The following is a 27,816-nucleotide window of genomic DNA, read 5'->3' on the forward strand; positions in this document are numbered from 1 at the left end:
CATTAGGAAAGGAGTCCAGAATAAGATTGCCCCTATATAAATCTATAGTGCAACGACATTTAGAATACTGCATCCAGTTCTGATTGCCACTTCTCAGGAAGGATATTGAGAAAAGAGAAAAGGTGCAGAAGAGGGCAACCAAAATAATTATGTACTTGTACAATGTGGACAATGTAACTTTTGACCCAGGTGCTTGTGAAACTTGACCAAGACAATTTTCCTGAAATTGGAAGCTGTAAATATATTTACGATACATAGCTCGCATAAAGGTTGTGTAGATGAAGATGCCAGGTAGACTCTCACAAGAGCAAAATATGGCCAGTGAAGCATCTAAATCTGTGCTGCATCTTACCATATCCCAAAGTTCTCATCCTTGTTGGATCATAAAAAGTCAGCATACTCTGGGCAAATGCCCGAGTCTTTTTGTCTTGTTCAGGAAGTTCCACAGTAGCAAATAGTTCAGAGCTGTAGTTTATTTTCACAGGCTTCAGCTTGGTGGAAAGAATTTTTATATTTTTGAGTGCAGAGGAAATGCCTGAGATTCATAAAACAATACAGAATACAGAGGAGAGACAGTGCAAATGAGTATTTGCTGTTTCAAGTACCTAAAGTTTTGTACAAGGGCTGAATTAATCAATAACCAAAGCCTGTGTTTAATAGACAAGCCTGTTATTAAGTGACTAGATGAGAATGTGATTTGGCAGTTTACCTCATAAAATCCAAAGCAGAGGTCAAAGAACTGGTCTCACCTAATTTCTTTAATATTCTATATTTTAATTTGATAAGACGGCTCAAGACACTAGTATATATAGTTGCAAATATTAGGACTTGCTTATATACAATATTTTGCCTTTTGGTTCCTAGCATTTTAGTCTATGTTTATACCACCGTAATAATATATGCTTTTGGTTGCTTTGTACCAAGCTTTATGTTGCCAGATTAGAGCAGTTTTATATCTGTATGCAAAGACTAAACTTGTAGTTAGTGCATCTGATCCTTGGACTTTTATCTTTATAAAATGTATAGGTTCATAATGAAGCTTTGTATCTTGCTTTTCACAGTGGTAAAGAGAACCCTAATTCAGTAGTGTGCATCTGTGTGTGTGCACACCCAGAATGTACACACACCTACCTATTTCATAATGAGTCAGACCACTGGTATAAGTCTGTATGTACACTCTTGACTCTTCAGGGTTTCAGACTTGGTCCCTTTCCCAGTCCTTCCTAAAAATGTCAGGTATTGAACTTGGAACTTTTTGCATACAGAATCATGTCTTTTATCACTGAGTTTCAGACTATCCAAAGCTTCCATATGGTTATCAAGACCACTGCATGTAGAGCATGTTACAGTAATCAGACCTGGAAGTTATGAAGCATTGCATGATAAATATAATTGAAGTAGACACATAAAATAAAACATAGTTTGTTATGACTGTTATTGTCTCATTGTTTTTAGCCTGGTAACACAGAAGGGAACATTGCCCACAAACTAAACCCTTGTGTTTAAACTGCCTTTGCAGTCAAAGGTTAATATAGCTTGGAGAGAAAAGCAGGCTATAGTTAGCAGCAATGCAAACAAACTTATGGATGAATGCCATTGGGATCGTTTTTGAAGTTGCTTTCTATAGCTTACCCCCTAGCTACAAATACTCCATCCTCCCTATTTCCCAGGAAATAACAATGCTTCAACTGACAGACTGTGTTTTTAGAGCCAAATTCTTGCTAACTCTGCTCTTGGCCAAAGTCATCATCAGTACTATGCTGCGTCTCAAATTGTTTTATCATCTAACGATTACGTTTGCCATTTTTCATTTTTTAAAATAAACTTTTAAAATCCCTTTGTCCTTTCTACACCTTGCCATCTAATTATATCCAAATTCACTGAAAACAACATTTTTAGTGTTCCTTCTGAAAACCCAAGCAGTTGCTATTTAAGGCACATATGTCTTTGTCTGGTCCTCCCCCTAGATTTTGTGAATGTTGAAATAGAACAGAAACAAGTCTTCTTTTCTCAGTCAAAACAATCCTATGCATGCTTATGTGAAACTGAGCTTCAATGGGACTTACTCCCAAGTAAATGGATTGAAGCCGCATTGACAGTAACTTGGGCAGGTATAAGCCTTCCTCACTTGTACTGAATGATGCTAGAGGTCTGTTGAACAATTCCCTGTTTTTCAAGGGGGTTTTAAAAAAATTTATCTGAAACTCAGAATCTTCTTTTATATAAACCTTAAAAGCACATTATAAACCCAAGTGCTTGATCCCACTCCCTCCAGTGCTATTCTGAGTAGGAGCATAGCTGCATCTTATTTACTTACTGCGTGGGGAGATTCACAGCCCAGTCATAAAACCGACAGCTCTGCCAGATGCAGCAGCACTAAAATGGCTACCATTGCATCCAGCAGCACTGCTGAAGCCTTCCAGCCCAACATGAAGTTCAGGATCCCACCCCCTACCCCCAGTTCTGCCCTGTATCACTCCACCCTGTTCTGCTACTCCCCACCTTCCCCCACCCCAAACTACTTACCATCGGCTGGTGCTGCTGTGGCGCTGAGGCTCATGACTGGCGCTGACCCAAGACTAGCCTAAGGGTACCAAGATTTGCCTTAGGACACATTTGAGGCACCCAGTGCTGGTGCTGAGAGTGTTTAGGATTGGGCCCTCAGAGCATTTGTTTCCCAGCAAACTTTGGGCTGCTGTTCTCTACTGTCTGGCCGTCCTGCCAAGCCATGGAGCCATTCTACCTTTATTTCCCTTCAAATTTTTAAAAATGTTCTTCATTTTGAGAACCATATATATTCATTTCATTTCTTAAAATTGCTTGTACGCTTGACTGTTTCTCTTTTCCTGAGCCAATTTCTCTTTTCCATTAAGATCTGTCCAAAGCTTTAGTTTCTGAAACATTTGATAGATGAGCCAAATGGAATACCTTAACAACTATTATTCTTATGGCATGGAAAGACAAGGTGTTTCCCCAGGAAAGCAGAAGTGAACTACCACCATTCTCTATGATGAATTTTTTTAAAGTTTCCATCATTGCAATATAATTTTTAAGCAATACCAGTTCTTTACAAGATGTATGAGATTTTCAGTGTCTGGCTCACACAATTTTTGCAGCAGGCAAGACATTCACACAGTCCATCCCCCCACAAATAGAGCAGAAGACAACATTATTGGAGTGGCATATGGAGAAAAGCAGGCAGAGCTGCATAGTTTTCCCTGATGGCTTGTGTACCCAAGTGTCTCCCTTCCCCAGCCATCCCATAGTAACTGTGGATGTAGTTGTAGAACTCTAACAGAAATGCAAAAATATTTAGACATCATCCTGCCCAAACAATCTCATACCCATACATGCTCACAATATCATGGATATCATTGTTGTTGGCAACGTTCAGTCTCGAAAGACTATGGTATCGTGCTCTGAAGGTAGTTCTGACATAGCGTCTAGTGTGGCTGAAAAGGCCGATTCGGGAGTAACAATCTCTTCCACACTGGGAGCAAGTGTAGTGTGTCCCTGATCTGACTCCCTGGCTATGGGCCTTCCTTCTTTGCCTCTTTGCCTCAGTCTGTTGGCAAAGTGTCTCTTCAAACTGGGAAAGGCCATGCTGCACAGCCTGCCTCCAAGCCGGACGGTCAGAGGCTAAGGTTTCCCATCTGTTGAGGTTCATTCCTAAGGCTTTCAGATCCCTCTTGCAGATATCCTTGTAGCGCAGCTGTGATCTACCCATAGGGCGCTTTCCCTGCACAAGTTCTCCATAGAGGAGATCCTTTGGGATCCAACCATCACCCATTCTCATGACATGACCAAGCCAATGCAGGCGTCTCTGTTTCAACAGTGTATGTACGCTGGGGATTCCAGCTTGTTCCAGGACTGTGTTGTTTGGAACTTTGTCCTGCCAGGTGATGCCGAGGATGCGTTGGAGGCAGCGCGTGTGAAAAGTGTTCAGCTTCTTCTGTTGTGAGCGAAGAGTCCATGACTTGCTGCAGTACAGAAGTGTACTCAAGACGCAAACTCTGTAGACCTAGATCTTGGTATGTTCCTTCAGCTTCTTGTTGGACCAGACTCTCTTTGTGAGACTGGAAAATGTGGTAGCTGCTTTACCGATGCGTTTGTTTAGCTCTGTATCCAGAGAAAGAGTGTTGGAGATCGTTGAGCCAAGGTACACAAAGTCATGGACAACCTCCAGCTCGTGCACAGAGATTGCAGTGCCGGGAGGTGAGTCCACATCCTGAAGCATGACCTGTGTTTTCTTCAGGCTGATTGTCAGTCCAAAGTCTTGGCAGGCCTTGCTAAAGCAGTTCATGAACTGCTGGAGATCTTTGGCAGAGTGGGCGGTAACAGCTGCAAAGAGGAAGTCATGCAGACATTTCAGCTGGACTTTGGACTTTGCTCTCAGTCTGGAGAAGTTGAAGAGCTTTCCATCTGATCTGGTCCGGAGATAGATGCCTTCTGTTGCAGTTCCAAAGGCATGCTTCAGCAGGACAGCAAAGAAAATCCCAAACAAGATTGGCACGAGAACACAGCCCTGCTTCACTCCGCTTCGGATGTCAAAGGGGTCTGCTATGGAGCCATCAAAGACTACAGTGCCCTTCATGTCCTTGTGGAAAGACCTGATGATGCTGAGGAGCCTGGGTGGACATCCGATCTTGGGGAGAATCTTGAAGAGGCTGTCCCTGCTGACCAGGTTGAAAGCCTTCATGAGTTCTATGAAGGTTATAAAGAGTGGCTGTCATTGTTCTCTGCATTTCTCCTGCAGCTGTCTAAGGGAGAATACCATATTGGTGGTGGACCTATTGACTCGGAATCGGCATTGCGATACTGGATAGAGGCTTTCTGCAAGTACCTGGAGCCTCTTCAGTGTAACTCGGGCAAACAGCTTTCTTACATAAGCACACTAATTATGGCATAGTTGTGTGATCATGGTTTCCATTATATTATGAGTCTGTATGGGTATGAGATTATTTGGATAGGAGGATATCTGAATTTTTGGCATTTCTGTTGGCGTTCTACATCCATAAAGATTCTAGCTGTGCCCAGTTGACCTTTCCAGCCCAAGTAAGCTGGTTATGTAGGTGTGCTGTAAATACCATATAGATAATTCCAAACCTCAGGAGAAAGTTCTAATTGTGGATTCTAAACCCACCCTTAAAATGCTAGTGTTCTGTATAATTCATGCTCAAAACTATAATTCAAGCTTGACGTTTTCAGTCTTATTGCAATGCAAACAAGGGTATGTGGCAAAGAACTGATTTGGTGACTGAACTTGGTTCCGGGATAGTACTTTGTTGCATCTCAATATGCTGCTTTTTCCTGCGCCCCCTTCCCTGAAATTTTGGTAATGTTGGCTAGCTAAGTAGATGTGGCACAAAGTCTTATGGAGCTTTTGTTACTGTTTAGCATCTCACAAGAAATAGTCTAAGATGGGAAGATTGCTATTTTCTGACACTTAAATATTGCATAGAAATAGAGGCAAATTGCTGCTGTGCCCTTCTGCGCCCCCTGGTTCTTCATGACTCTTCCTCGTAGAAAACCAGCAGAACAGTGACCAGCAGACTTTTATTTTCCTTTTGCCATTATGATTTCTGACTTTCAGTCCAATCCTATGCTCTGTGGGTACCAGCGTTGCCACACATGGCAATGTGGGCCCTGGTGTCGTAAAAGCACCATAAAGCGTTTTTCAACACTGCGAGTAAGCAACACCAGCAGGAAGGCCTGTGTCATCCTGCATGCCCTGCATCCTACCTGACAACCGCTGGTGCAGGTAAGTGTTGCATCAGGCGGCAGAGGGGCAAAGGAAAAGTGGCAGGAGGGTGGAAAAGAGGATGAGATGCATTCTGGAACAAACCTGGGAGGAGCAAGAAACCTCCGTGCGACCCAGAAGTGTGTCTTTAGGTGCTAAAAATAGCTCTACAGCCTGGGAAATGGTGCTGTTTTGCCGTGTGAAGGTAAGAAACATAATTTTGGTGCTTTTTTTTTTTTTTAAAGCCCTTTAAATGTGGACCCTGGTATCCGCAGATTTCGGTTTCTGTGGGGGGCTCCGGAATTGAACCCCCACAGATACTGATGTCCTACCTGGATTTTCCATTTGTCTGGGAACACTTACCTTTAGTACCAGGTCCTTGGCACTACTCTAGGTTGCGTTTGAGGTCACATGCACACCACTTTAATCAGTTCTGGGGCCATCTGTGTTCCACAGCACAGTCATATTTGTATCCAGAAATGTTGACTCTTGGTCATAACCTAAATATAGACTTACTGAGTCAATATGAGTCACCCATTACTATGCTTTCTCCTTCAACTGCCTCCTTGATTTCTTTCTTCATGTTTAAGATCACTACCAGAATTTTGGTAGGGGTAAGCAGCAGTACACCTTCTGTACTAAATTGCTTTGTCAGGCCTGATATTTTTAAGCCTCAGTGATTCTGGTAAAGAATGTAGTAAGAAAGCAGAGAACCTGTTTCCGTATTCAGCTTGCATGGCTGGAACCCTTCTCCAGGGTAGAGATATTACAGTGGCAACACATTAAGCAAAGAGAAACTAAGGATCCTATACGGATCATTTCTTTGTACCAGTGGGCTCTGTACACTTTTACAAACTACTTCTGACATTGTCCTCTTTATCTAAAGCTGTTTTCCAGGCACTGGGAGAGCAAGGCTGCTATTTGAGAAGGTGAATTCTAAAGTCTCCTTGGAATTATTAGTTGCAGAATTCTTTGGATCCTAGATTATGTGTGTAATTTTCCACAGTTGCCTTGAACACTGGTATGCATCCAACCACCTGCTCTGTATACCACAACTTTAAAGAAGTACATATGTGACTATAGTGCTGTTTGCTGTGCAGTACCCACAGCCAGCTTCCATGCATTTATTTACTTATTTATTTATTTTATTTACATTTAGATCTCAACTTTCTTCCATGGTGAAACTCAAAGCTCCTATTATTATTATTATTATTATTATTATTATTATTATTATTATTATTATTATTTCTACCCCGCCTTTCTCCCCGGAGGGACTCAAGGCAGCTTACAACAAGGTTAAAACAAATTAAAAAACATAATTTAAAAACAGATAAAAGCATATTAACAACATATCATAAAACAGTAGTCAGATAAAAAAGTAGTCAAGTAAAAAGAGCATAGAGCAGCAAATCATAAAAGAATCAGGCCTGTAACCAGGTATTTAAAAAGATGTTAAAAGATGTTGAAAAGATGTTTAAAAAGGCCGGGAACTCAGAAGGCTTGTCTAAACAGTAGGGTCTTCAGGCCTCGCCGAAAAGTTTCAAGAGAGGGAACAGTTCTTAAGTCAAGGGGAAGGGAATTCCATAGCGTTGGTGCCACTACTGAGAAGGCCCTATTTCTTGCCGCCCCCGCCCCATGTACCTCCCTAGGCGGCGGCACTTGTAAAAAGGCCTTCTCTGATGACAGTGGCAGAAAACTTGTGATGAATCCGATCGGACACGGAGTAGAGCTCATTACAGAGCCTATTCCGTGGCAGTGGTAGCAGCGAAGAGATCCTTCTTCTCTGCTACCATTGCATCTGCTGAGAACTGTCCGGCAGAGCTGTTCCGTGTGGTACGGAGCCTCCTCCATCAGGCCCCTCCAGTAGACCAGGAGGAACACACGGTCAGCCGCTGTGATGCACAACATTTTGCAGATAAAATCGATCGTATTCGTCACAAATTGGATGCCACATTGACAGTGTCTGATGATGTCCCCTTGGCAACTGCTTGCCGGTGTTGTGGGATTCTTTTCAACTTGTACAGCCTGAGGATGTGGACAGACTCCTTTGGAGTGTGAGGTCATCTGCCTGCCTGCTTGACCCTTGCCCAGCTTGGCTGATAAGAGCTGCCCGGGATGGACTGGCTGAGTGGACAGGGAGGGTGGTCAACTCTTCCTTGATGGAGGGGACATTACCATGTGCTTGGCGGAAATGGGCAGTGGTTCACCTCCTCCTGAAGAGGCCCTCCCTGGATTCCACTGTATTAGACATCTACCAGCCAGTCTCCAACATCCCATTTCTGGGCAAGGTAATTGAGCAGGTGGTGGCGTCTCAACTCCAGAGGGTCTTGGATGAAGCGGATTATCTGGATCCTTTTCAATCTGGTTTCAGACTGGGCTTTGGGACAGAAACTGCCTTGGTCGCCTTGGTGGATGACCTATGCCGGGGACTGGACGGGGGAGTGCATCTCTGTTGGTCCTGCTGGACCTCGCAGCGGCTTTCAATACCATCGACCATGGTATCCTTCTGGGTCGATTGGCCGAGTTGGGAGTTGGAGGCACTGTTTTGCGGTGGTTCCGCTCCTACTTGGAGGATCGGTCCCAGATGGTGCTCCTGGGGGATGCCTGTTTGACACCCTCGCCCTTGAGGTGTGGGGTGCCACAGGGTTCAATTCTGTCCCCCATGCTATTTAACATCTACATGAAACCACTGGGAGAGGTCATCTTGGGATTTGGAGTGGGGTGCCATCAATATGCCGATGACACCCAACTCTCTCTCTCCTTTCCTCCAGACTCCAGGGTGGCGGTTGAGGGCCTGGAGCGCTGTCTGGAGACAGTGAGGATCTGAATGGGGGCTAACAAGCTGAAATTAAATCCAGATAAGACAGAGGCTCTCATGGTTCGGAAATCCTCGATGCAGGTGCTGGACTATCGGCTTGCGCTGAATGGGGTTGCACTCCCCCTGAAGGAGCAGGTCTGCAGCTTGGGGGTCCACCTGGACTTGCAGCTGCTCCTGGATTCCCAGGTGGTGGCTGTGGCTGGGGGGCCTTCGCTCAGCTTTGGCTAATGCACGGCTGGTGCACCAACTGCGGCTGTACTTGGATTGTGCAGACCTGGCCGCGGTGATCCATGCCACGGTGACATCGAAGTTAGATTATTGTAACGTGCTCTGAGTGGGGCTGCCCTTGAAGACGGATCGGAAACTGCAACTAGTGCAGAATGTGGCGGCCCAAGTAGTTACTGGAGTTAGGTGGTTTGACTCTGTCAGTCTCCTTCTCCAGCGGCTACATTGGCTGCCCATTCGTTTCCGGGCCCAATTCAAGGTGCTGGTTTTGACCTTTAAAGCTCTATACTGCTCTGGGCAAGGGTATCTTAGAGATCGCCTACTCACGTACAATCTGGCTCGTCCTCTTAGGTCATCAGAGAAGGCTCCTAAGCACTAACCTTTCCAAGATCTGCCCAGACCTAAACCTGTTCACCAAGGTGGCTGCAGCAGGTGCCCTGGGACCCATATACTTTCTCTCCCACATGTAGTCTATTAGCCTTATTTCGCATGCTGCCAGGTTGGCCTGATGGGCTGAGAAGCTGGCATTTTCAGAATTGTGTCATAAGAACATAAGAACAGCCCCACTGGATCAGGCAATAGGCCCATCTAGTCCAGCTTCCTGTATCACACAGCGGCCCACCAAATGCCCCAGGGAGCACACCAGATAACAAGAGACCTCATTCTGGTGCCCTCCCTTGCATCTGGCATTCTGACATAGCCCATTTCTATAATCAGGAGGTTGTACATGCACATCATGGCTTGTAACCCGTAATGGATTTTTCCTCCAGAATCTTGTCCAATCCCCTTTTAAAGGCGTCCAGGCCAGACACCATCACCACATCCTGTGACAAGGAGTTCCACAGACAAACCACATGCTGAGTAAAGAAATATTTTCTTTTGTCTGTTCTAACTCTCCCAACACTCATTTTTAGCAGATTTCCCCTGGTTCTGGTGCTATGTGAGAGTGTAAGGAGCATCTCCCTATCTACTCTGTCCATCGCCTGCATAATTTTATATGTCTCAATCATGTCCCCCCTCAGGTGCCTCTTTTCTAGGCTGAAGAGACCCAAACGCCGTAGCCTTTCCTCATAAGGAAGGTGCCCCAGCCCCGTAATCATCTTAGTTGCTCTCTTTTGCACCTTTTCCATTTCCACTATGTCTTTTTTGAGATGCGGCGACCAGAACTGGACACAATACTCCAGGTGTGGCCTTACCATCGATTTGTACAACGGCATTATAATATTAGCCGTTTTGTTCTCAATACCTTTCCTAATTATCCCAAGCATAGAATTGGCCTTCTTTACTGCTGCCGCACATTGAGTCGACACTTTCATCGACCTGTCCACCACCACCCCAAGATCTCTCTCCTGATCTGTCACAGACAGCTCAGAACCCATCAGCCTATATGTGAAGTTTTGATTTTTTGCCCCAATGTGTGTCTCAGCTGCAGACCTGAATTTGGTGACTTGCTAAAACTGAAAAGAGGGGTTGAGGGGTTTATGCCCTTGTTAAAGGGAAAGTAATACTCTTGGAGAGTATTTATAAAGCATGATAACCCTTATTATTTTTACAGCACAATCCTATCTTGCGCTGGAACAGGCAGGCCAGGAGGCCTGCGCTGTATCCAGTGCAAGATTGGGACCAGAAGGGGAAACTCTTCCCCTTACCCCTGGGTAAGCCACCACAGTCCCAATGGGTCTCCTCGGACTGGCACAACCTCAGAGGTGGCATAAGTCCGAGGAGAATGGAGTAGCTTGAAGCTGCTCTGCGCTGCTCAGGGAACAGAGTTGGAATCCGGCATTACAGTCAGGTCCCAGCCCCGCCTCCTGCTCCCCACCTGTCCTGGGACCGCCCTCTGCCCGCCCTCCCCCCACCCGGGAACGCCTCTCTCCCACTTCCTCCCTGCCTGCTCCCTGCCCTCTCCAGACCCTACCTCCCTGAAGTTGGTACAGAGGCTGGATGCAGCCTCCGCTGGTCAGCGTGCATCCCTGTGCTGGCCGAGCCGACTCCAGGCACAAACATGCTTAATGGTACATCTGTGACCCTTCTGGTCCAGTGCAAGGGAATTGTGCCAGCCTAAACAAGAGCTAGGATTACGCCCTTCGTAATTTACCAGTGTTCTTTGCACTTTCTGACACTTTTTGTTAAGTTTGATTTAAATTTATTTGACTACAGTTAAGCGACTGGAGCTTTTTTTTTCTTTCATGTCATGAGATATCAGCCCGTTCTTCTTTATTATATCTTGCTGTATTTAACTGACAACCTAATTCTAACCAACTTTCCAGAGACAATGCAGCCCTAAAGTAAGGGAGCATATGTTCCCTTATTTTGAGGAGGCCTCCTTAACTGACTCCCCCCCCCTACTGAAGAATGCAGCAAAAGCCATGTTATCTCTGTTGCATCAGCTCTGGAATGATTGGTTAGGATTGGGTTGTCAGTCTTTCATCTTAGCACAGGGATGTCCAAACTTTTTGGCAGAAGGGCCTCATCATCTCTCATTCCACTTTGTTTGGGGCCAGGAAAAAAAAGAATTAATTTCCATTTAAAATTTGAATAAATTTACTTAAATGAATATATTAGAGATGGTACATGAATGAATGAAGATCTTGCAATAGTTCAAGGCCTATAAAAGGCCCTGCATAAAGCAAGGCCACCCTTTCCTTTGCTGCTGCTGCTGCTTCACAAACATGAAACAGCAAACAGTGGAGGGGAGCCCTCGGCCCGCAGCTCATGCAAGAGGTCAAACAGTTGCCGTCACACTGAGAGCAGTTGCGTCAGGCCATCACAGGCACTAGCAAGTCTCCAAAGGGCCAGTGGCTCATTGGAGACTGGGCGCTTCCCATGGGCCAGATTGGGGGTCCCCAAGGGCCACAAATGGCCCCTGGGCCAGGGTTTGGGCATCCCTGATCTACCATGTTAGGAAACTTAGCACTAGATGATGTAACAGAACCAATGAAGTTCAACCTATTTATTGGATAAATAGCACGTTGTACAGAGTGACTCTGCTGCTCGGTATGAGCCACATTCTTTCCATTCTTGAGCCACATTCATTCCAGCATGGAGATTTTGCTGCCGTATTTTATTGTATGGTACTGAAATTAGGAAAATTCGTAACATCCTCTTCATTCCAAAGACAGCTGTATTTGCTGCATAAAAAATGTGGTCAACTTTGATTTTGAGAGGTGATATATTATCCAGCATGCATATGAAAATACCTTGTGATAATATGCTGATCCAGAGACGCCTGCGTCAGCTCGGTCATGTGAGAATGGATGATGGCCGGATCCCAAAGGATCTCCTCTATGGAGAACTCGTGTAAGGAAAGCGCCCTACAGGTAGACCACAGCTGTGATACAAGGACATCTGCAAAAGGGATCTGAAGGCCTTAGGAGTGGACCTCAACAAGTGGGAAACCCTGGCCGCTGAGCGGCCCGCTTGGAGGCAGGCTGTGCAGCATAGCCTTTCCCAGTTTGAAGAGACACTTGGCCAACAGTCTGAGGCAAAGAGGCAAAGAAGGAAGGCCCATAGCCAGGGAGACAGACCAGGGACAGACTGCACTTGCTCCCAGTGTGGAAGGGATTGTCACTCCCGAATTGGCCTTTTCAGCCACACTAGATGCTGTTCCAGAAACACCTTTCAGAGCACAATAGCATAGTCTTTCGAGACTGAAGGTTGCCAACCAACCAATATGCTGATCCTAAAGAAACATATGAATTGTGCAAGGCTGAGGAGATCGAAAGCCTTTTGGATACTGCCTCTTTCTCAGGGTCAGGTTCCTCTGGGGCAAGGCGAGGCACTGACACCACATGGTGTGCAGACTTGGGGGATGCTCCCCCAAGTGTCACCCAAGCTGGAGCAACACGTATGCCCAATTCATCTTGACACAAACAGGAACGTTGGGTGCAGCAATCTATATTACCTAATGTTTTGTGTTGGGACCAGGATGGTTGGGTAAGCAAGCTACTGAAACACTTTATAACAACAAAGCTGTAGTACAATGGTATGCCATAAACAATCATGCTACATTGATTTTGCATTCAGGTAGTATCAGCATTGTCCAGAGATCGGACAGTGTGGGTTCTCAGGATACATTTTCTAGAAGTTCTGGATGTCCAAATAATAGTGTGTCATGCACCAAAAGCCTATTCCCTATCCCTGTCACCAATGTGTTCCACAAACCCTCCCTTTGTGTTCCATCCCCTCCCTACCTCCCTTCTGACCCCTGTGGCCTTACCTGTACTGGCAGGCATCCATAGTCTATGTTTGCGCAGACCCACATGCTTGTGGCAGCAGTCAGGCCATGCTCTGGCGGTGTCACGTCACGCATTGCGGTGTCATGCAATGCATGCTATGCCAGTGAATACACATTACCCCTGCATAACGGGTCCATAGAATTGGACCCTTAGTGTGTTGCTACTCCTGTCCTCAGCATTGGCAATGTCACTGTGCAGTAGCTCTGATTTTCACTTCTAGGGCTACAACTCTACAAGATCAACATAAATCCTGCAGTATTTTTAATGCATGGGACTCTCCAGAGAGAGGAGTATGTGCACAGTGCCATTCCAGGCTTACCACAGACAAACAGGAAAGTGGCAAATTACATTGTAGGATTTATGTTGGGTAATATGAAAAGCAGTTCATATATGAAAATAAACTGATTGCAGAGGCTGTGGAATACGCAGATTTACAAGAAAAGATTGGACAGACATCACTTAGGAATGTTTTAGGTGTAAGATATCCGGTCCTAGGTTAGGGCGTCTGTTTTTGTGGACAGTTTTGGTATCTTCAAAACAATGTGACATTCCAAAAATATGGCTAAGAAATTTGGAGTTTAAAATACAGGAACTATACTCAGAGGCTCGGTTTATTAATAGGCAAACATCAGAGCCAGCAAGGTTCTTGTACCATGTATTTTCTTGATGATTGTGATTACCTGGTATGATTGTGATTCAGCCTGAACATTTAGTTAGTTAGTTTCTTGTTCATACAGGCACATGGCCCTGGAGAGAGGGGTGGAGAGCCCATTGTATATTTAATATAACTTTAATCAGCTGTGCTTCTTTAAATATGTCTGAGATCCTTTAGATTAAAGTCTGCCTTGTGTGAATCATTGTGCTTTGCCAAAGGCTTTCACTTTCTCGTTGTAAAATTATCCATTCTCAAGGTTTCTTATATCAATCAAACTTCATTTATGGCTTGCACCAAATATGGTGTTGATGTAGTTTTTTGTGTTTGGTTTCTCAAATAAGCACAAACAAGCAAAAAAGAATAAAAAAGAAGAATAAAAAAGAAAAGAAATAAAAAAGAATCAAAAATAAATATTAAAAATAAAATCTTTATTTTTAATATTTATGATTTTTTATTCATTTTTTTCTTTTTTTCTTTTTTGATTCTTCTTTTTTATATCTTTTACGTGTTGTATAGGAACATAAACTTTAAAGCCAAAGGGTCTGTATCAGGTAATCAAATCTTTTTCAGAATATTTTTATTGACATTATACTGCCTGTGCCCTCTGTCTTTTGGCTGTGGGTTTAAAGGACATTGCTAACTGGCCTTGGTTTCTGTTTACCACAGTCAGACTTGGCCCAGATAATGCTTTCTGAATGCAAGAGGCATGGTGAATGCTTTCTGTGCAAGAGGCAACTCTGTGTAGATTTTACAATGATTTGTTTTGGTCCACTACTGCGCGTCATGTATCTTTTGGGCCCTGGTGTAGTAAATGCATTTTGCTCTTTCCCATTTGATTTGTCTGCACTTCTTAAAATACAGTCTGATCCATGCGTCAGTTAGTCATTCACCTGGTGATTTGTAATTTCTCCCACTTAACCTTAAAGAGCTTCTGTCTTAGAAGCTCTTTAAGGATGGGAAAAACAGATCACCATGTGTGGATTATCCAGGATCTAGAGCTCCCAAGTCTGGAAGGGACATGCAAAGACATTGCAATGCAAAGTGCAACTGTTGATTCTGCCTGAGTAAAGGAAATGGGATACAGATGATGGTCTTTCACGCTGAGAACACAACTAGACATTGTAAAGGAAATGCGGTGTTCCCAGTCCTATGTTTAATTCCTGAAGCTAGTGCAAAGGTTGGGGTAGACATTTGTATGGGAGAATTGGAGGTGGGGTACTGGTAGATAGGGGGAGGTTTTCACATTTGCCAATTCTTCCCTGCAAATTCTCCTTCTCCTTGGTTGTGTTTAAAGTAGCATTTCTCAAACTGTGGGTTGTGACCTATTGGTGTGTTGTGAACCGATGTGCAGTGGGTTGCAACCCAGTGCTTGCTGTCGCACCACAAGCATTACTGGGGGCCACTGGATACTGCTTCTGGGTAATGCAAGGCCTGCAGCCTGCTCCGTTGGCCTCCACGGGCCCGAGAATGCTTTGAAGAAGCAACTGGAAGTGTCTTCCAGTTTGCTTCTGCAAGACATTCTGGGGCCTGCGGAGGCCAATAGAGTGGGCTGCAGGCCTGGTACAACCCGGAAATGACCTCCAGTGGCTCCCAATAATGTTCTGCAGCATGACAGCAGGCATCGGATTGCGACTCAGCACAGAGGACAAGGTGGGTCATGGTCATACAAAGTTTGAGAACCACTCGTTGGTTATTGGACCCCAAAACCAAATGTTGTCCTGAAAGGGAGGCAAACAGCCTTGGTAGGGATCATTTGCAGAAGAAAATAACTGAGCATGGGCAGGATTAAGCACCTGTCCCCCCTTCCCACTGATCCTCCCCTGGAAATGCACTCTTGCATTACTGTTATCTTATCACGTGTGGAGTGGGGACCATGTAATTGCCAAGATGTCCAGTTCTGATTTCCAGCAAGCCTAGAACAAGGATGGATGATGGTCACCAAATATTTACTCCCTGCTTGGTTTTCTCAGGCTGTGCTAGAGGCATACTGTACATAATCTTCCATTCAACTCTTTCCAGAGCACTCCAGCATTGTTAGTAAGGAGTCGGGAAGAAAGCAAGACAAGGTGGGCAGAACTCCCCAGAAACATTGGTGTGTAATTTAAGTATTTGGTAATAGTGTATCTCATGGACATTCAACAGTGCTGTTAGTTCTTCTTGCACTCAGAGACCTGAGCGGATGTTATCTTGAACACAGCTGTTTAAGTTTGGTAGTGAGTCATTGAGGAGTTGGCAGCGAGACCATATTGTGCAGGTGGGGTATCTGCTGAGTTTTAACAAAATGACTTATGTTACATTCAAGTTATTGTGGGAAATTGCCAGTTCTGTTTGCAAAAAAGTGCATACAGATGACATTGTCAGTTATGATAGAGACTAAAATGCCATCAATCACTGAACCTGGGGAGCCCTAAGTATGCCCTCCAACATCCAGTTTCTTGTTTGGCTCCCTGGTTTTATCTGACTAGAAATCTACAAGTGACACCTGAGAAGTTCCCAGTTTTCTGCATGATTTCTCATCCAAGTGGCTGCTCTCATTGGTCTGCAGATATCTAAAGCCTAACTACAGCCCAGCTTGCATTAGTTCTCTATTGGAAACTTACTGTAAACCAGATATAACCCATATGGAGACTCTCCTGTTCTGATCAAGGACAACAATAGTTTTTGTTGTGAAACTTTTAATATCACACAGGAAAGTATTTCAATTTCCTGGCTGTTGCAGAGATTTATGTAAATTGCTATTGCTACTTTAAAATAGTATTTTGTATACCTCATAAAAGGTATGGATTCCTTAGGAAGTATCCCATATTACAAACCTTCTTCCTCCTCCCCCGTTTTTTTCTACTTTGTTTCCCAGTTAGTGTTTTGTTCCTATTCTTCTTTCAGTACTTGAAGTGCTTGCTGTCTGCCTCTTCATAAAGGCAATATATATTTGATATATATTTAAAGAGAGAGAGGGAGGGGGGCATCCCCCCTTTTGGGGGAGCCAGTTAAGTTTGAGTTAGAGTGCTTTAATTTATATTTTATATTTCAATTTTTAGTTATTTTTCCTGTTTTATTAGCTAGGTTAGTTATTTCAATATATATTTAAAATTTCTATAAAGATTGTTTCTATTATAGTGTGATTGTTTTCACTGTTTTGCAACTAGACAACTGAGTTAATGTTTCAATTCCTATACTCAGATTGTAGCATGGTATTTCCTTGAAATATAAACCATGTAGCCGAAACTCCACTCAATGAGCATTTATATGAAGTGCTTCCTCATGCAGTTGGCATGGTATGAATTTTCCAAGCCTTACTCGGAGTCAGTTTGTGAAAACTGCTTGCCAGACATGTAGTTTCATCTATTACATTTTGTGTACTTATATATATTAATTAGTAGGCTTAGGTTTAGGTCTTCTATAATGAAATAATATGTTATGTAAAGGAACTCACAGATTCCATATTCAGCCATTTGTATCAGATTTGTTTCAAAAGATTATCTTGCATTTTCAGCTCTAACAAACTGTGCTTTTTCTGTTATTTCAGCTCAGATTGGGTGGAGATAATTGAACCTCGTTCCCGGGAACGAATGTATGTCAACTTGACCACCGGAGAGTGTGGCTGGGAGCCACCACCCAACCTGAGAGTTCGGCAGTCTGATGAAAACCAGTGGTGGGAGCTCTTTGACCAAAACAACAACCGTTTCTACTATTACAATGCCATCACACAACAGACAGTGTGGCATAGGCCACAGGATTGTGACATTGTGCCACTGGCCCAGCTTCAAGCCATGAAACGCAATTCCCAGTCTGACTTTAGGACATCCCAGCACAGGGGCAGTACAAGTAGTGATGGACAAAACACTCCCATCCAAATGGCCCTTTTACAGGAGATGGAAAAGGGTAAAGAGGACAACAGCCTGGAGAAGAGGCCAGAGTCTGGAAGGTAAATCTCTCCCTCTCCAATAACTAATTAGGGCACAGCTCCACAAATCCCAGGTGTCAGGTTGCCATGGCTCCTAGGGACTGGCCAGGTTCTTCTGCGGCATGTGAAGAACGGGGTAAAATATAGAGGCTATTATAAAAGGATTTTTTTTGGTGGTGGTGGGTTTTTGTGTTTGTTTTTTCCTTCTCTTTCAGCTTTGCAAGATTTCTGTGAACACTTAATGAAACTTAAAAGCTATTTGGTTTTCTTCCCTTTGTTAAGAACAAGTCATGTCAGAATAATCTCATCTCCACCTTTGATAGAATGACTAGTTTTGTAGACCAGGAGAATGCTATGGACATAATGTACACAGATTTCAAATGGTAAAATAGGGGCTAGATGGTATTACTATTAGGTGAGTGCTGATTGAACCACCATTCCTGAACGAGTGGTGTTAAATAGCTCCACATCAACCTGAAATGAGGAATCCAGTGGAGTGCTGCAGAGCTCTGTCTTGGGCCCTGTGCTGTTTAACATTTTTATAAATGACCTGGATGAGTGGATATAGGGGTTGCTTATCAGATTTGCAGATGACACCAAACTGGGGGAGATAACTAACTCACGGGAAGACCACCAAATCAGGATTCAAAATTATCTTGACAGACTTTATCATTGAATCAATTAGATGAAGTTCAGTGGAGACAAATGTAAAGTCTTGCATGTAGGAACAAAAAATCAGAGTCACAAGCACAGGAAACCCTGCATGGCAACAGCATGAATGAAAAAAACAAGGTATTTTAGTAGACCAGAAACTGAACATGAACCAGCACTGAAATGTGGCTGCAAAAAAATGAATGCATTGATAGGCTGCATTGACAGAAGCATATTGGCAGAAGTGTACTTCTCTGGATCATGAGAAGTCATAGTTCCATGCTATACTATATTAGTCAGTCATCACTGGGAATACCAAGACCAGTTTTGAACACCACATTTTAAGAACATTGTTAAGCTGGAATGGATTCTGAGAAGGGCAGCTATGATGGCTATCTGGAAATTCAGGTCCTATGATGAACAGTTAAAAGTGCTTGATACATTTAACCTGGAAAAGAGAAGACTAAGGAGAGATATGACAGCTGTCTTCAAGTATCTGAAGGGCTGTTACATAGAAGAAGGGAAAGGTTTACTTTCTTTGGTTCCTGAGGGCAAGACTAAAACCAATGGGTTAAAACTACAAGGAAGTAGATTTAGGCTAGACATCAGAATTTCCTAACTGTAAGAGCTGTCTGACCCCAGAACAGCCTGCCTTGTGCAGTTGTGGGCTCTCTCTCGTTGGGGGTTTTCAAGCAGTGGCTGGACAGCCACCTGTCAGGGATGCTGTAATCTCTTCCATTGAGCAGGAGGGGGGATGGACTAGATGACCTCCAATTTTCCTTCCAACTCTATTATTTTGTTTCCTTAGCTTTGGGGATATTGAAGCCTTAGGGCACTTGGAAAGATGTTTCAATTGCATTTCAACATTCTGCATGAGAGAAATGAAATATTGGTAGTTACTTTGTTGAAGTTGGCTCTAATTCAATTCACTGACTGTTCACAAAAGTGAATCCACAAAATAACCTGTCTGCTTAACCATGCAGTCTTTCTGCAATGGCTCTGATTTCAGAGTGTCTCAAAGAAGCTGCTTTTTATGGAACCTTATGCTGAAGCTCTCCTTATGAGAAATGGTTGGGGAGAGAAGAAGGGAGAAAGGGAAGCTCATTTGTTACAGCGGTAAATCTGGATTTCTTCTTCAAGGTATCTCTGGGAACTCATACTACAGAGATATGACTGCAACCAGTTCCCATATCTGTAATTTTTCCTGATGAAATTCAGTCGTAGATAAAAAGTTTTGGTTTTTTCCCCCTTTTCTTTTGACTTACCTACTGGACTTAGTCCAGGCAATCAGTTCTTGGATGAACCAGGATAGATAGTTGATGAACAGATGAACAGATGATTGGCACAGCATGGCTGAGTGGTCTGTTTGTAGATACAGCAGAATGAATGTAAATTTCCTATCAGGAGCATCAGCACTAATAAGCTGCATACTTCCTGATAAGCAGGCTACTCTTGCAGCTGTACAGGTTTAGAATGATGAAAAAATATGTGACTCGAAGGCTTGTTGAAGGGCAGTCTTTTATGCCAACCAGATGAAATCTGGTTATTTATGTACTGTTTCCAAGAACACTTTCCAAGGGAGAGGAATCGCATCATTTGGCTGTAATAAATGAATTTCTCTAGAAAAGTATAGACAAGGAGGCAGTGGAGAGACAAGAGTGTTGATTAATAGCTCAGTTTTGGGCTGTAGGGCAGTCATAATACATGTGATGAGGCATTTTGTTCTCATGAAAATCACACACCTCAAAACATTCCCAATACATTCTTTGGTAACTTCTAATCAGATTAGCATCTATTTTGCTCCAGTTCTGGAGCATCACAGTCCAGCTCCACTCTTGTTACCAGAGGGACACATGTAGGCTCATTTACAGCTGGGCACTCACATTTCCAGTGTATACCTTGGCCTTCAGTAGCCAGTAGCAGAGAGGTCTGGAATATGCCACTTCAGCATTAATTTGAATATTCCAAGATCACATATCTGACTTCCATTAATTGTAAATATTTGCCAAGTAAAGTGGTGCTACCAGTTTTTGGCCAAAAACTGGAAGTGCCCTTCTAGGACCACCATATTGCCCTTCTGGAAGTAGCCATCCGATGCTTTTGGGGCCTTTTCTGAGGTCTGTATAGGCCACACATGGCCTTTACGGGTCTCAGAAAGGTCTATGGAGGACCTAGAGGGGCACTTCTGGTGCCATTCTGAGGCCCATAAAGGCCATGTGCAGCCTCTACGGGCCTCAGAACAGCTCCAGAGGCAACTGGAGCAATGCTCCAGTCACCCTCAGAACTTAGGTGAGCTCCAAAAACCACAAATTTGGTTATCTGTGGTTTTTGGTATCTGCGGGGGGGGGGGGGTCTGTGAACGGAACTCCACCTTCCACGGGCTCCACCTGTAATCAAAAAAGTCTTTCAGTCTAGGTTTTACTTGGTATAATCCAGAGAATCACAACCACATAGTCTGTAGAAAGAGAATTATCACTTTTTTTTTTTGAGTGGGCTCCCTTTCACTTGGGAGCCACTTCTCCTTGACTCATGCAAAGAAACTTATAGGTTTCCCAACTTTTTTTCTGGAAAGCCTCCTATAGGTTTAACTGTTACAGATTAGCAAGTTGAAGCTTTTTCTATCAACAAACCACTGTGCCAGAGAGAGGCCCTTTTACATACTAATACATTCAGTATGTATTAATTTATCATGTTGTTGGATGCTGAGGAGCCCAACCTCAGCAACCCTAGCCTAGGATTGGTGGCAATCCTAGCTTCTCATCCGAGAACTGCTGAAGCACCTTGGACTGTGTTTGCTGCTTTCAGTTCTTCCCAGCAAAGCTGATCATTTTGAAGGCGTGTCTGCATATATGATGCTAGAACACCTGTGTTAGCAGTTAAAGCATTTTCAAATAACTACTTGCTAATTCAGAGTGAAATATAGCCACAGGGCTAACTTGGGCTAACTAATTAGAGTGTTCACACCTCTTGCTAGTCACTGTGTACTTTAATAATGGTTCCAACAAGTGAAAACTCATTTTTAAAAAATGTCAAGGGTGATGGTGAAAAGTGACAAAAGGAGATTTTCTGCTTTTCACTTTCTCTCTGCCATTCCATGAAGGTGGGGTACCCTCTGCAGTCCCTCGGAAGGCCCTGGCAGAATCGCATCTCCTATAGTTCTGGCTCTGGGGACACATACCACCTTAGCCACTTCTCTGCTGGAGCCAGGAAGTGGGGACCTGTGAAATCAATGTTATGGTGTGCATATGTGGGTATTACAACTTGTGGTGATGGGAGGAAGTTGGGCCTCCCAATAAGATGTACTGGATGCTCCCCTATGTAAGGTTGTAGCTTTTGTTTGAGATGGTGGTAAACTAGGCTTGAAAAAGCATATTAAAGGACATGTGTCCCCTGCAGTCAGTTCCCTTCACTGTGGTCTGGATAACCTCTGCTAACTGAGTAAGAGGCACTTTTTCAAGTGGGTGCTCCTCTTTTTTTAGCAGGGGAAGAGTAACTGGCCCTCCTCACCCCAGCAGTGTCTTTTCTAGTGGCTACCTGCTGGTGTTCTTTTGCATCTTTTTAGATTGTGAGCCCTATTGGGACAGGGAGCCATTAGTTATTTGATTTTTCTCTGTAAACCGCTTTGTGAACTTTTTGTTGAAAAGCGGTATATAAATACTGTTAATAATAATTAATAATAAGCTATGAGGGTGCAATTCCCTTCATAGTTTAAAAAACCTTATACTGGAAAATTGAACTGTGAGAGGGGGTTGAGGTGCAAAGGTAGGAAAAGAAATCCATTACCTATCTTTTGTTCCTTCACCTACCACCTTCCTTCCTTCCTTTCTTTTTTTAACTCTGTCTCTTCTATGTCCCTTTCTTACCAGCACCTTAGAACTGCAGCTGGATAGCAGGACTCCTACAGCAGTCATACCATAGGGGCTCCGTATAAGTTGCTAATTAGCAGCAACATCATCTCTGACACAACATCGTTTCTCTCCCCTGTTCTTTAACTTGTGAGGGGACAGTCTCCCTGACAGCTTAAAGCAGCGCTTTTCAAACACTAGTTTGACCATGGTTTAGTCATATTATAGGCTCATGTTCATATTGAATTTCTGCCTTTCTGGCAGAGAGATGCAGTGATAGGAAAATATTCACTTGCTGATCTTTTATCTGTCATGCACAGTTAGAGCTTATAGGAGGCTTTCCAGAAAAAAAAAGGTTGGTGACCCCTACAAGTGTGTGTGTTATGTGTATGTGGGGAGGGGGGAGAGAGAGAGATTGAGGGAGGCCCCACTGCAGCCATGGGGATTGCACAACTCTTTTCTGCCTGGCCCAGCCTCACTGAAAGTGATGATAGTTGTTGCAGCAGTGTACTAGCAGTAAGGTGCTGCCTGAGCCCTGCCCTTCAAATGAGGGCATGGAGTGGAGGAGAGAGCAAAAGACTGCAGCAACTGGATAAGCTTTTCCCTTGCTGCAGGAATGTCTTTGTGGTGATCTGCCCACTACCATACATAGCAGCTGTCTCTGGAGGAGCTGTACTACCCTCCCAGGTCCGTCCCCCCCCAAACAAAACCCTGGCTGAAAGGATGGAGGTGACTTATTTGTTTGGAGGACTTGTTTCTTGCCTCCCTTCAGCCTATCTTCAATCATAGTTGCTCCTGTACTTTTGCCTACATGTTTGCTGGCAGCACAGGTTTTTTGTTTTGTTTTGTTTAATGGGATAAAACATGATTTATTTTAACCAAGTTTCATCTACATTCCCTTGCAAGAACCTCCTCCTGTCCACATGCTGGGCCTGTCTTTGTGCCCACTATGTGCTCACATTTGACTCCCAACAGAGAAACAGAACAATTTATAATAGAAATAATTCCTCTCATGTAAAGAATCATACTGCCAAGGCAAGATAAAAGTTGAATAGCCCTAATAGTTGGCTCTGACTCTGTTGGCAAATAATTCATAGACTGCTCTCCAGAGCAAGCTCTCTTGAAATCAAAGGGCTTGTTTCCAGTTCCACATAATGTGTTTGAAATAGTTGTTTTAAAAGAAACTGCTGTACAGTCACCTTTTTTTGTTGGTTGTTCACAGGAAATGAAAGCACTGTGTAGTTGCAGCCAAGTGGTAACCTTTGCTCCTAGGGCTAGTCACCTAATTCACAAAAAGAATCTACCATACTTCTCTCTTTTCTTAAAATGTTCTCTCTTGCTCGCTCTTTCTTTGGCACTCACTTGTTGGACATTTTGTACTCATGTGCTGTAAGAATTCTAGTAAATCCACTTGTAACCATTTTTTAAATTTATCTCAGCTATTGGCTGACTGTCATGTGAATTAACCAACAAAGCAGCAATGTTCAGTTGTCTTTAGATTGCTAAATTGAATGATGAAAACATACTTTTTTGTATCTCTGACCTAAACAATGTATCAAATGCCAACCCTCCCAAATGAAAAATACTGCTGTTGCTAGGCTAACAGCTAAAATGCTAATATGTCAGATAATTTTGGAGGGGAAAAAAAGTACTGATTTCTTCGTAGAATTTACATGGGCAGATAACTTCAACAAGTAAAATGTGCAACAGCAACAATTGAAAATAGTGTTTTGTAGGCATAACCACATTACCACGTTCAGAGACCACAACTATTGGATAATAGATTTTATAAGGGCCAACTGTGGGTTAAAATGCAATATGTGAGCTTTTGGGTCATACTGAATTCTTCCTTAGGCTGGATAGTCAAAATGGTAATAACAAATGGTGAAAGTAGGTATTTTGACATGAATGTGATAACCCCAACTTAAACTTGTCTGCTTTTCTCTTCCAGTGTTAAAATGGGTGAAGTATTCACAGAGAAAATTAGACCATGACCCAGAGTTTTAAGATTACACAATTAATTTCTGGGACTAGGCAGAAATAGAGAAGAATTCTTTTGCAAAAATAAAAATGAGGTGTAAATTGTAATCCCCACCACTGCTGAACAGTCACAAACTCACAAATCTAAATTCATTAACTTCAGCATGACAAACAATGCTTTGCAAACTAGAAGTTTACATACTGCGCTGGTACTCAAAGAGGTGGGTTGCGACCCACCATAGGAACTAAAAACGAGCCATTTCCCCTTAAGGGGAGTGACCCAGGAATGGGTGTCCAGGGCGCCACAGCAGTAGCGGTGCTGAAAGCACCCAGAGGCTTGTCTCCCTACAAGGGGGGGGGGGTCAGCAAACCTTGAAGAGGGTCCAGGAGGCCCATAGCACCCTCTGCAGGTCTCCCCCAAGCAATTTATCACTCTGATCTGCAGGTTGGAGTGCACTTCCGTAATCCCTGCTGGTTTAGTGAACCATACCATTGATCCTGAGAATAACTGAATCTGTGACTTTAAGAAAAACAAACAAAAGTCATGACGCAGAATTTTGATAAGGTAGAGCTGAGACAGAAGTACAGACAAACTGTTGTAAAGCCATAACATGCAATGTTCAACTAATCCCAGTTGAACAGCTGCCTATGACACTTTTAAACTACTGTCTGATTATGAACAAAGACAGTTGTCCAAACTAATGGAACACCTGTCTGAAAACCATGTGTGGCACTAACCCGTCTTGCAGCTTTGACACATGTGTAGGGTTGGCACCTATGCAGCTATTTTTCAAAATGAAAGCTGGCAAGTTCTTGCAAAATTGCAAAAGTTGGCAGCCCTGCCTTCCCCTGGTGATATTGGGGTGCATCTGTTCTAACCTATCACTTGGTTACATGGAGAGTTCTCCAGTTTCAGCAGCATGGCAGGTGGAAGAGGATTTCGAAGAGCAACTTTCACAGGGGAGAGAGAACGTGATCCTTAAAATAGGACGGTGAAATAGCAAGCTTTGCACTTGCTGCATCCATTTTTTAGGGCTTCATCTCAACTCCTGTGCACTTAAATATTCCAGAGGCATGGTTGAACTTTGCATATTTATTTTTCTTTCTCTTTTATCTTCATAACAGTTTTCACTGGGCAATATCGTGTTGGTTGAGGCTTCAGGGGACAAGGGATTCAAAAACAAAACTTGATTTCATTTGAAGCTTTCATTTGAGTAATGAACTCAGTTCCCTCAATTTTTAGATGACAGAATTTTGGGTCTTTGGGAAGGTAATGGGGTAAGGATGATCCAAGAGAGTGAAAGAGTGAAATATGCTACAACAACCTTAACTTGTTTTTCTCCAAATTTCTTTTGAACCAAAGTTACCCTACTGGTAATTACACTTTGGAGTAATAACACCTTTGAATCATGAGAATTTTGATTGTTTTGGAAACAAAGGCTCTTGTGAGACCTTTTCCCGAGCTTGCATAGAATAGTCATATTGCAAATTCCAGTTTTCATTAAGAATATTTTGCCTCTCCTGCACTCTTTCATATCCCATTGTACTCAGGATGTAACCGTGTGTTTCCTTGTATTTCCTTGTTGTGAAATACTGTTTCCTCTTGTGAAGACAAACTAAAAATACTTCTTGGGAGTGATCAAATGAAACTTTCTGTCCCATGGTTGCTACTAATTCTTCTGAAGAACAGAACTGGGGGTGCAAATCCCAGTGTTTCCTGGCCATTTGTTTTGGCGACTCACAATTCCTATCCTCTCCCTGGCACTTCAGCTGGAGAACATTTGCTTCTGGTTAGCTAAACTATGTAACTACTTCATTAAAAATCTCAAAATACTCAGCAGTTGGAATCACTGAGCAGCCTTGACATGAGTTTAAATGCACCTTCTTTCACTCTTGGTTGGGCAGAGAATGTTTCTGGGTCAATTAGTATTAGTTATTAATATGTTCTGGTTAACCTGTGATGACTTTTATTTCAGATAGTTTTAATTTAAAATTGAGGTATATGTGAATTAAAAATAATACAACTGTAAAACCTGAACTAACACAGAAAAGGCATACATAATTGGTAACAGGATTGGAAGCATGAATATGGATTAATTGTGTCTCCTGCTATGAGTAGCTGAATCCAGAATAAAGCTGCATGTAGGCAAGACTTGAAAAATGTGCAACATTCCTTGGTCATATTGGCTCTTGTGCCAATAACCATTTAGTAGAAATAAGTAGGAAAAAGGAAAAAGTCACTTAAGAGTGACTGCTGGATTTGTTGGTGCCTTTTCAGCTTTGAAAATCAGTATTTAGTGTTTGTAATTGCCCCTTTTCTGCTTGCTGTCACAGCTGCTTCCCTGAAATGAAAACACTAGTCTTGGTGTTTTCTATCTTCTGGATTTAATGTTCAGAAAGAGAGAGAGGATGCAACCACATAGTGCTTTTCTGCTTTCCAACTGTGTTTGTGTGTGTCTGTGATTGCAAGTGCGTGCAAACAAAAATATATATATACTCAGAAGACTGAAATAGTTGCCAGCCTATCTGCCACATCACTGCAATGTATTTCTGGACCTTGGAAGTGTAATGCAGTTCTCTAGGTGTGATGGCAGGCAAGTGCAGTTTCTTATGGCTCGTAGCCAATGGCAGACCAGTGGCAGATTGCATGACTAGCATGTCATGATTTATTGGAATTCATTGGTGTTAGAAGGGGGAGTGTGAAGTTCCCTATGGGCCTAGGCCCTAGATTAAAGCTAGATTAATTTCACTAATGTGGAAGGTGAAGTTTTATGGTGTGCTGGGAGGAATAGCAATTGTGCCACTCTAAATACAATCTCAAAAACCCTACATGGTACAGACAGATCCTCTCCAGCAGTTTTCCTTCCCCCTTGCTATTGTCTCATATAGTTTACCAGTTCTATTATATATCACAAAGAGTTTTTCTTCGTGTTCTTTCACGTGCTGTACACATTGGCTACTATCTGGCCAAGGATAAGAAGTTCTGCCATCTATTTTGTGACATATTAAAGTTGTGAGAATGAGGCAAGATAACATTTGAATGCTAGGTGAGCAGTTGCTCTTTTTTCAGTGTTGTTGTTTCTCCCCTTCTTCTTAAACTTGTAGAAATGTCAACCCACATGTTGCCCATGGTAGTGACACTGTTCTATGGCCTTAAAGATAAACCTGGGATTGTCCAAATTCTGTGACCTGAGTTTTAAAAATTTTTTAAATTTAAAACTTTTAAACATTTAGAAGTTTTAAATTTGTTTAAAGTGTTTTAAAATTTTAAAGTGCTAAAAATTTTAATATTAAAATTTTAAATTTTAAACATTTTAAAAATTTCACATGCAGTATTCATTTTCAGTTTTTCTGCTAGCCATTGGGCAAAAAAGCTAGATAAAAGACTGTGGGCGCAATCCTAACCCCTTATGTCAGTGGTTTCCAGCACTGACCTAAGGGCAATGCAGCTCTAAGGTAAGGGAACAAACATTCCCTTACTTTGAGGAGGCCTCCATGAGTGACACCCAACTGCAAGATGCAGCACATGTCCCATTGGCACCACTATGCCAGCGCTGGAAAGTACTGACATAAGGGGTTAGGATTGTCCCTGTGTTAGAATACTGAAGTGTTCACACTCTGAGCACTTGATTCAGTCCCTGGAATGAACCCTTCGGCCAAGAAAAATCCGTCCTTCTCCCAGAGGTACAGCTCAGCATCCAAGGATATCTGGAAGGCCATGGGCATTGTGGACAAAATACTAAGGCAAACACAGTTTAGAGGC

At 43.1% G+C, this 27,816-nt stretch overlaps 1 protein-coding gene across 1 annotated transcript in view; it reads left to right on the plus strand.

Moving 5' to 3' along the window:
- LOC136649086 (rho GTPase-activating protein 39-like) overlaps positions 1 to 27,816 on the plus strand; it is an 87,313-nt gene that overhangs the window by 39,520 nt on the left and 19,977 nt on the right. Inside the window, exon 2 of the mRNA XM_066625500.1 lies at positions 17,200 to 17,598. Within this exon, the coding sequence (XP_066481597.1) occupies positions 17,200 to 17,598 (399 nt within the window). The remainder of the gene's footprint in view (positions 1 to 17,199; positions 17,599 to 27,816) is intronic.

Source organism: Tiliqua scincoides, chromosome 4, assembly GCF_035046505.1.
Source record: "Tiliqua scincoides isolate rTilSci1 chromosome 4, rTilSci1.hap2, whole genome shotgun sequence".
NCBI lineage: Eukaryota > Metazoa > Chordata > Lepidosauria > Squamata > Scincidae > Tiliqua > Tiliqua scincoides.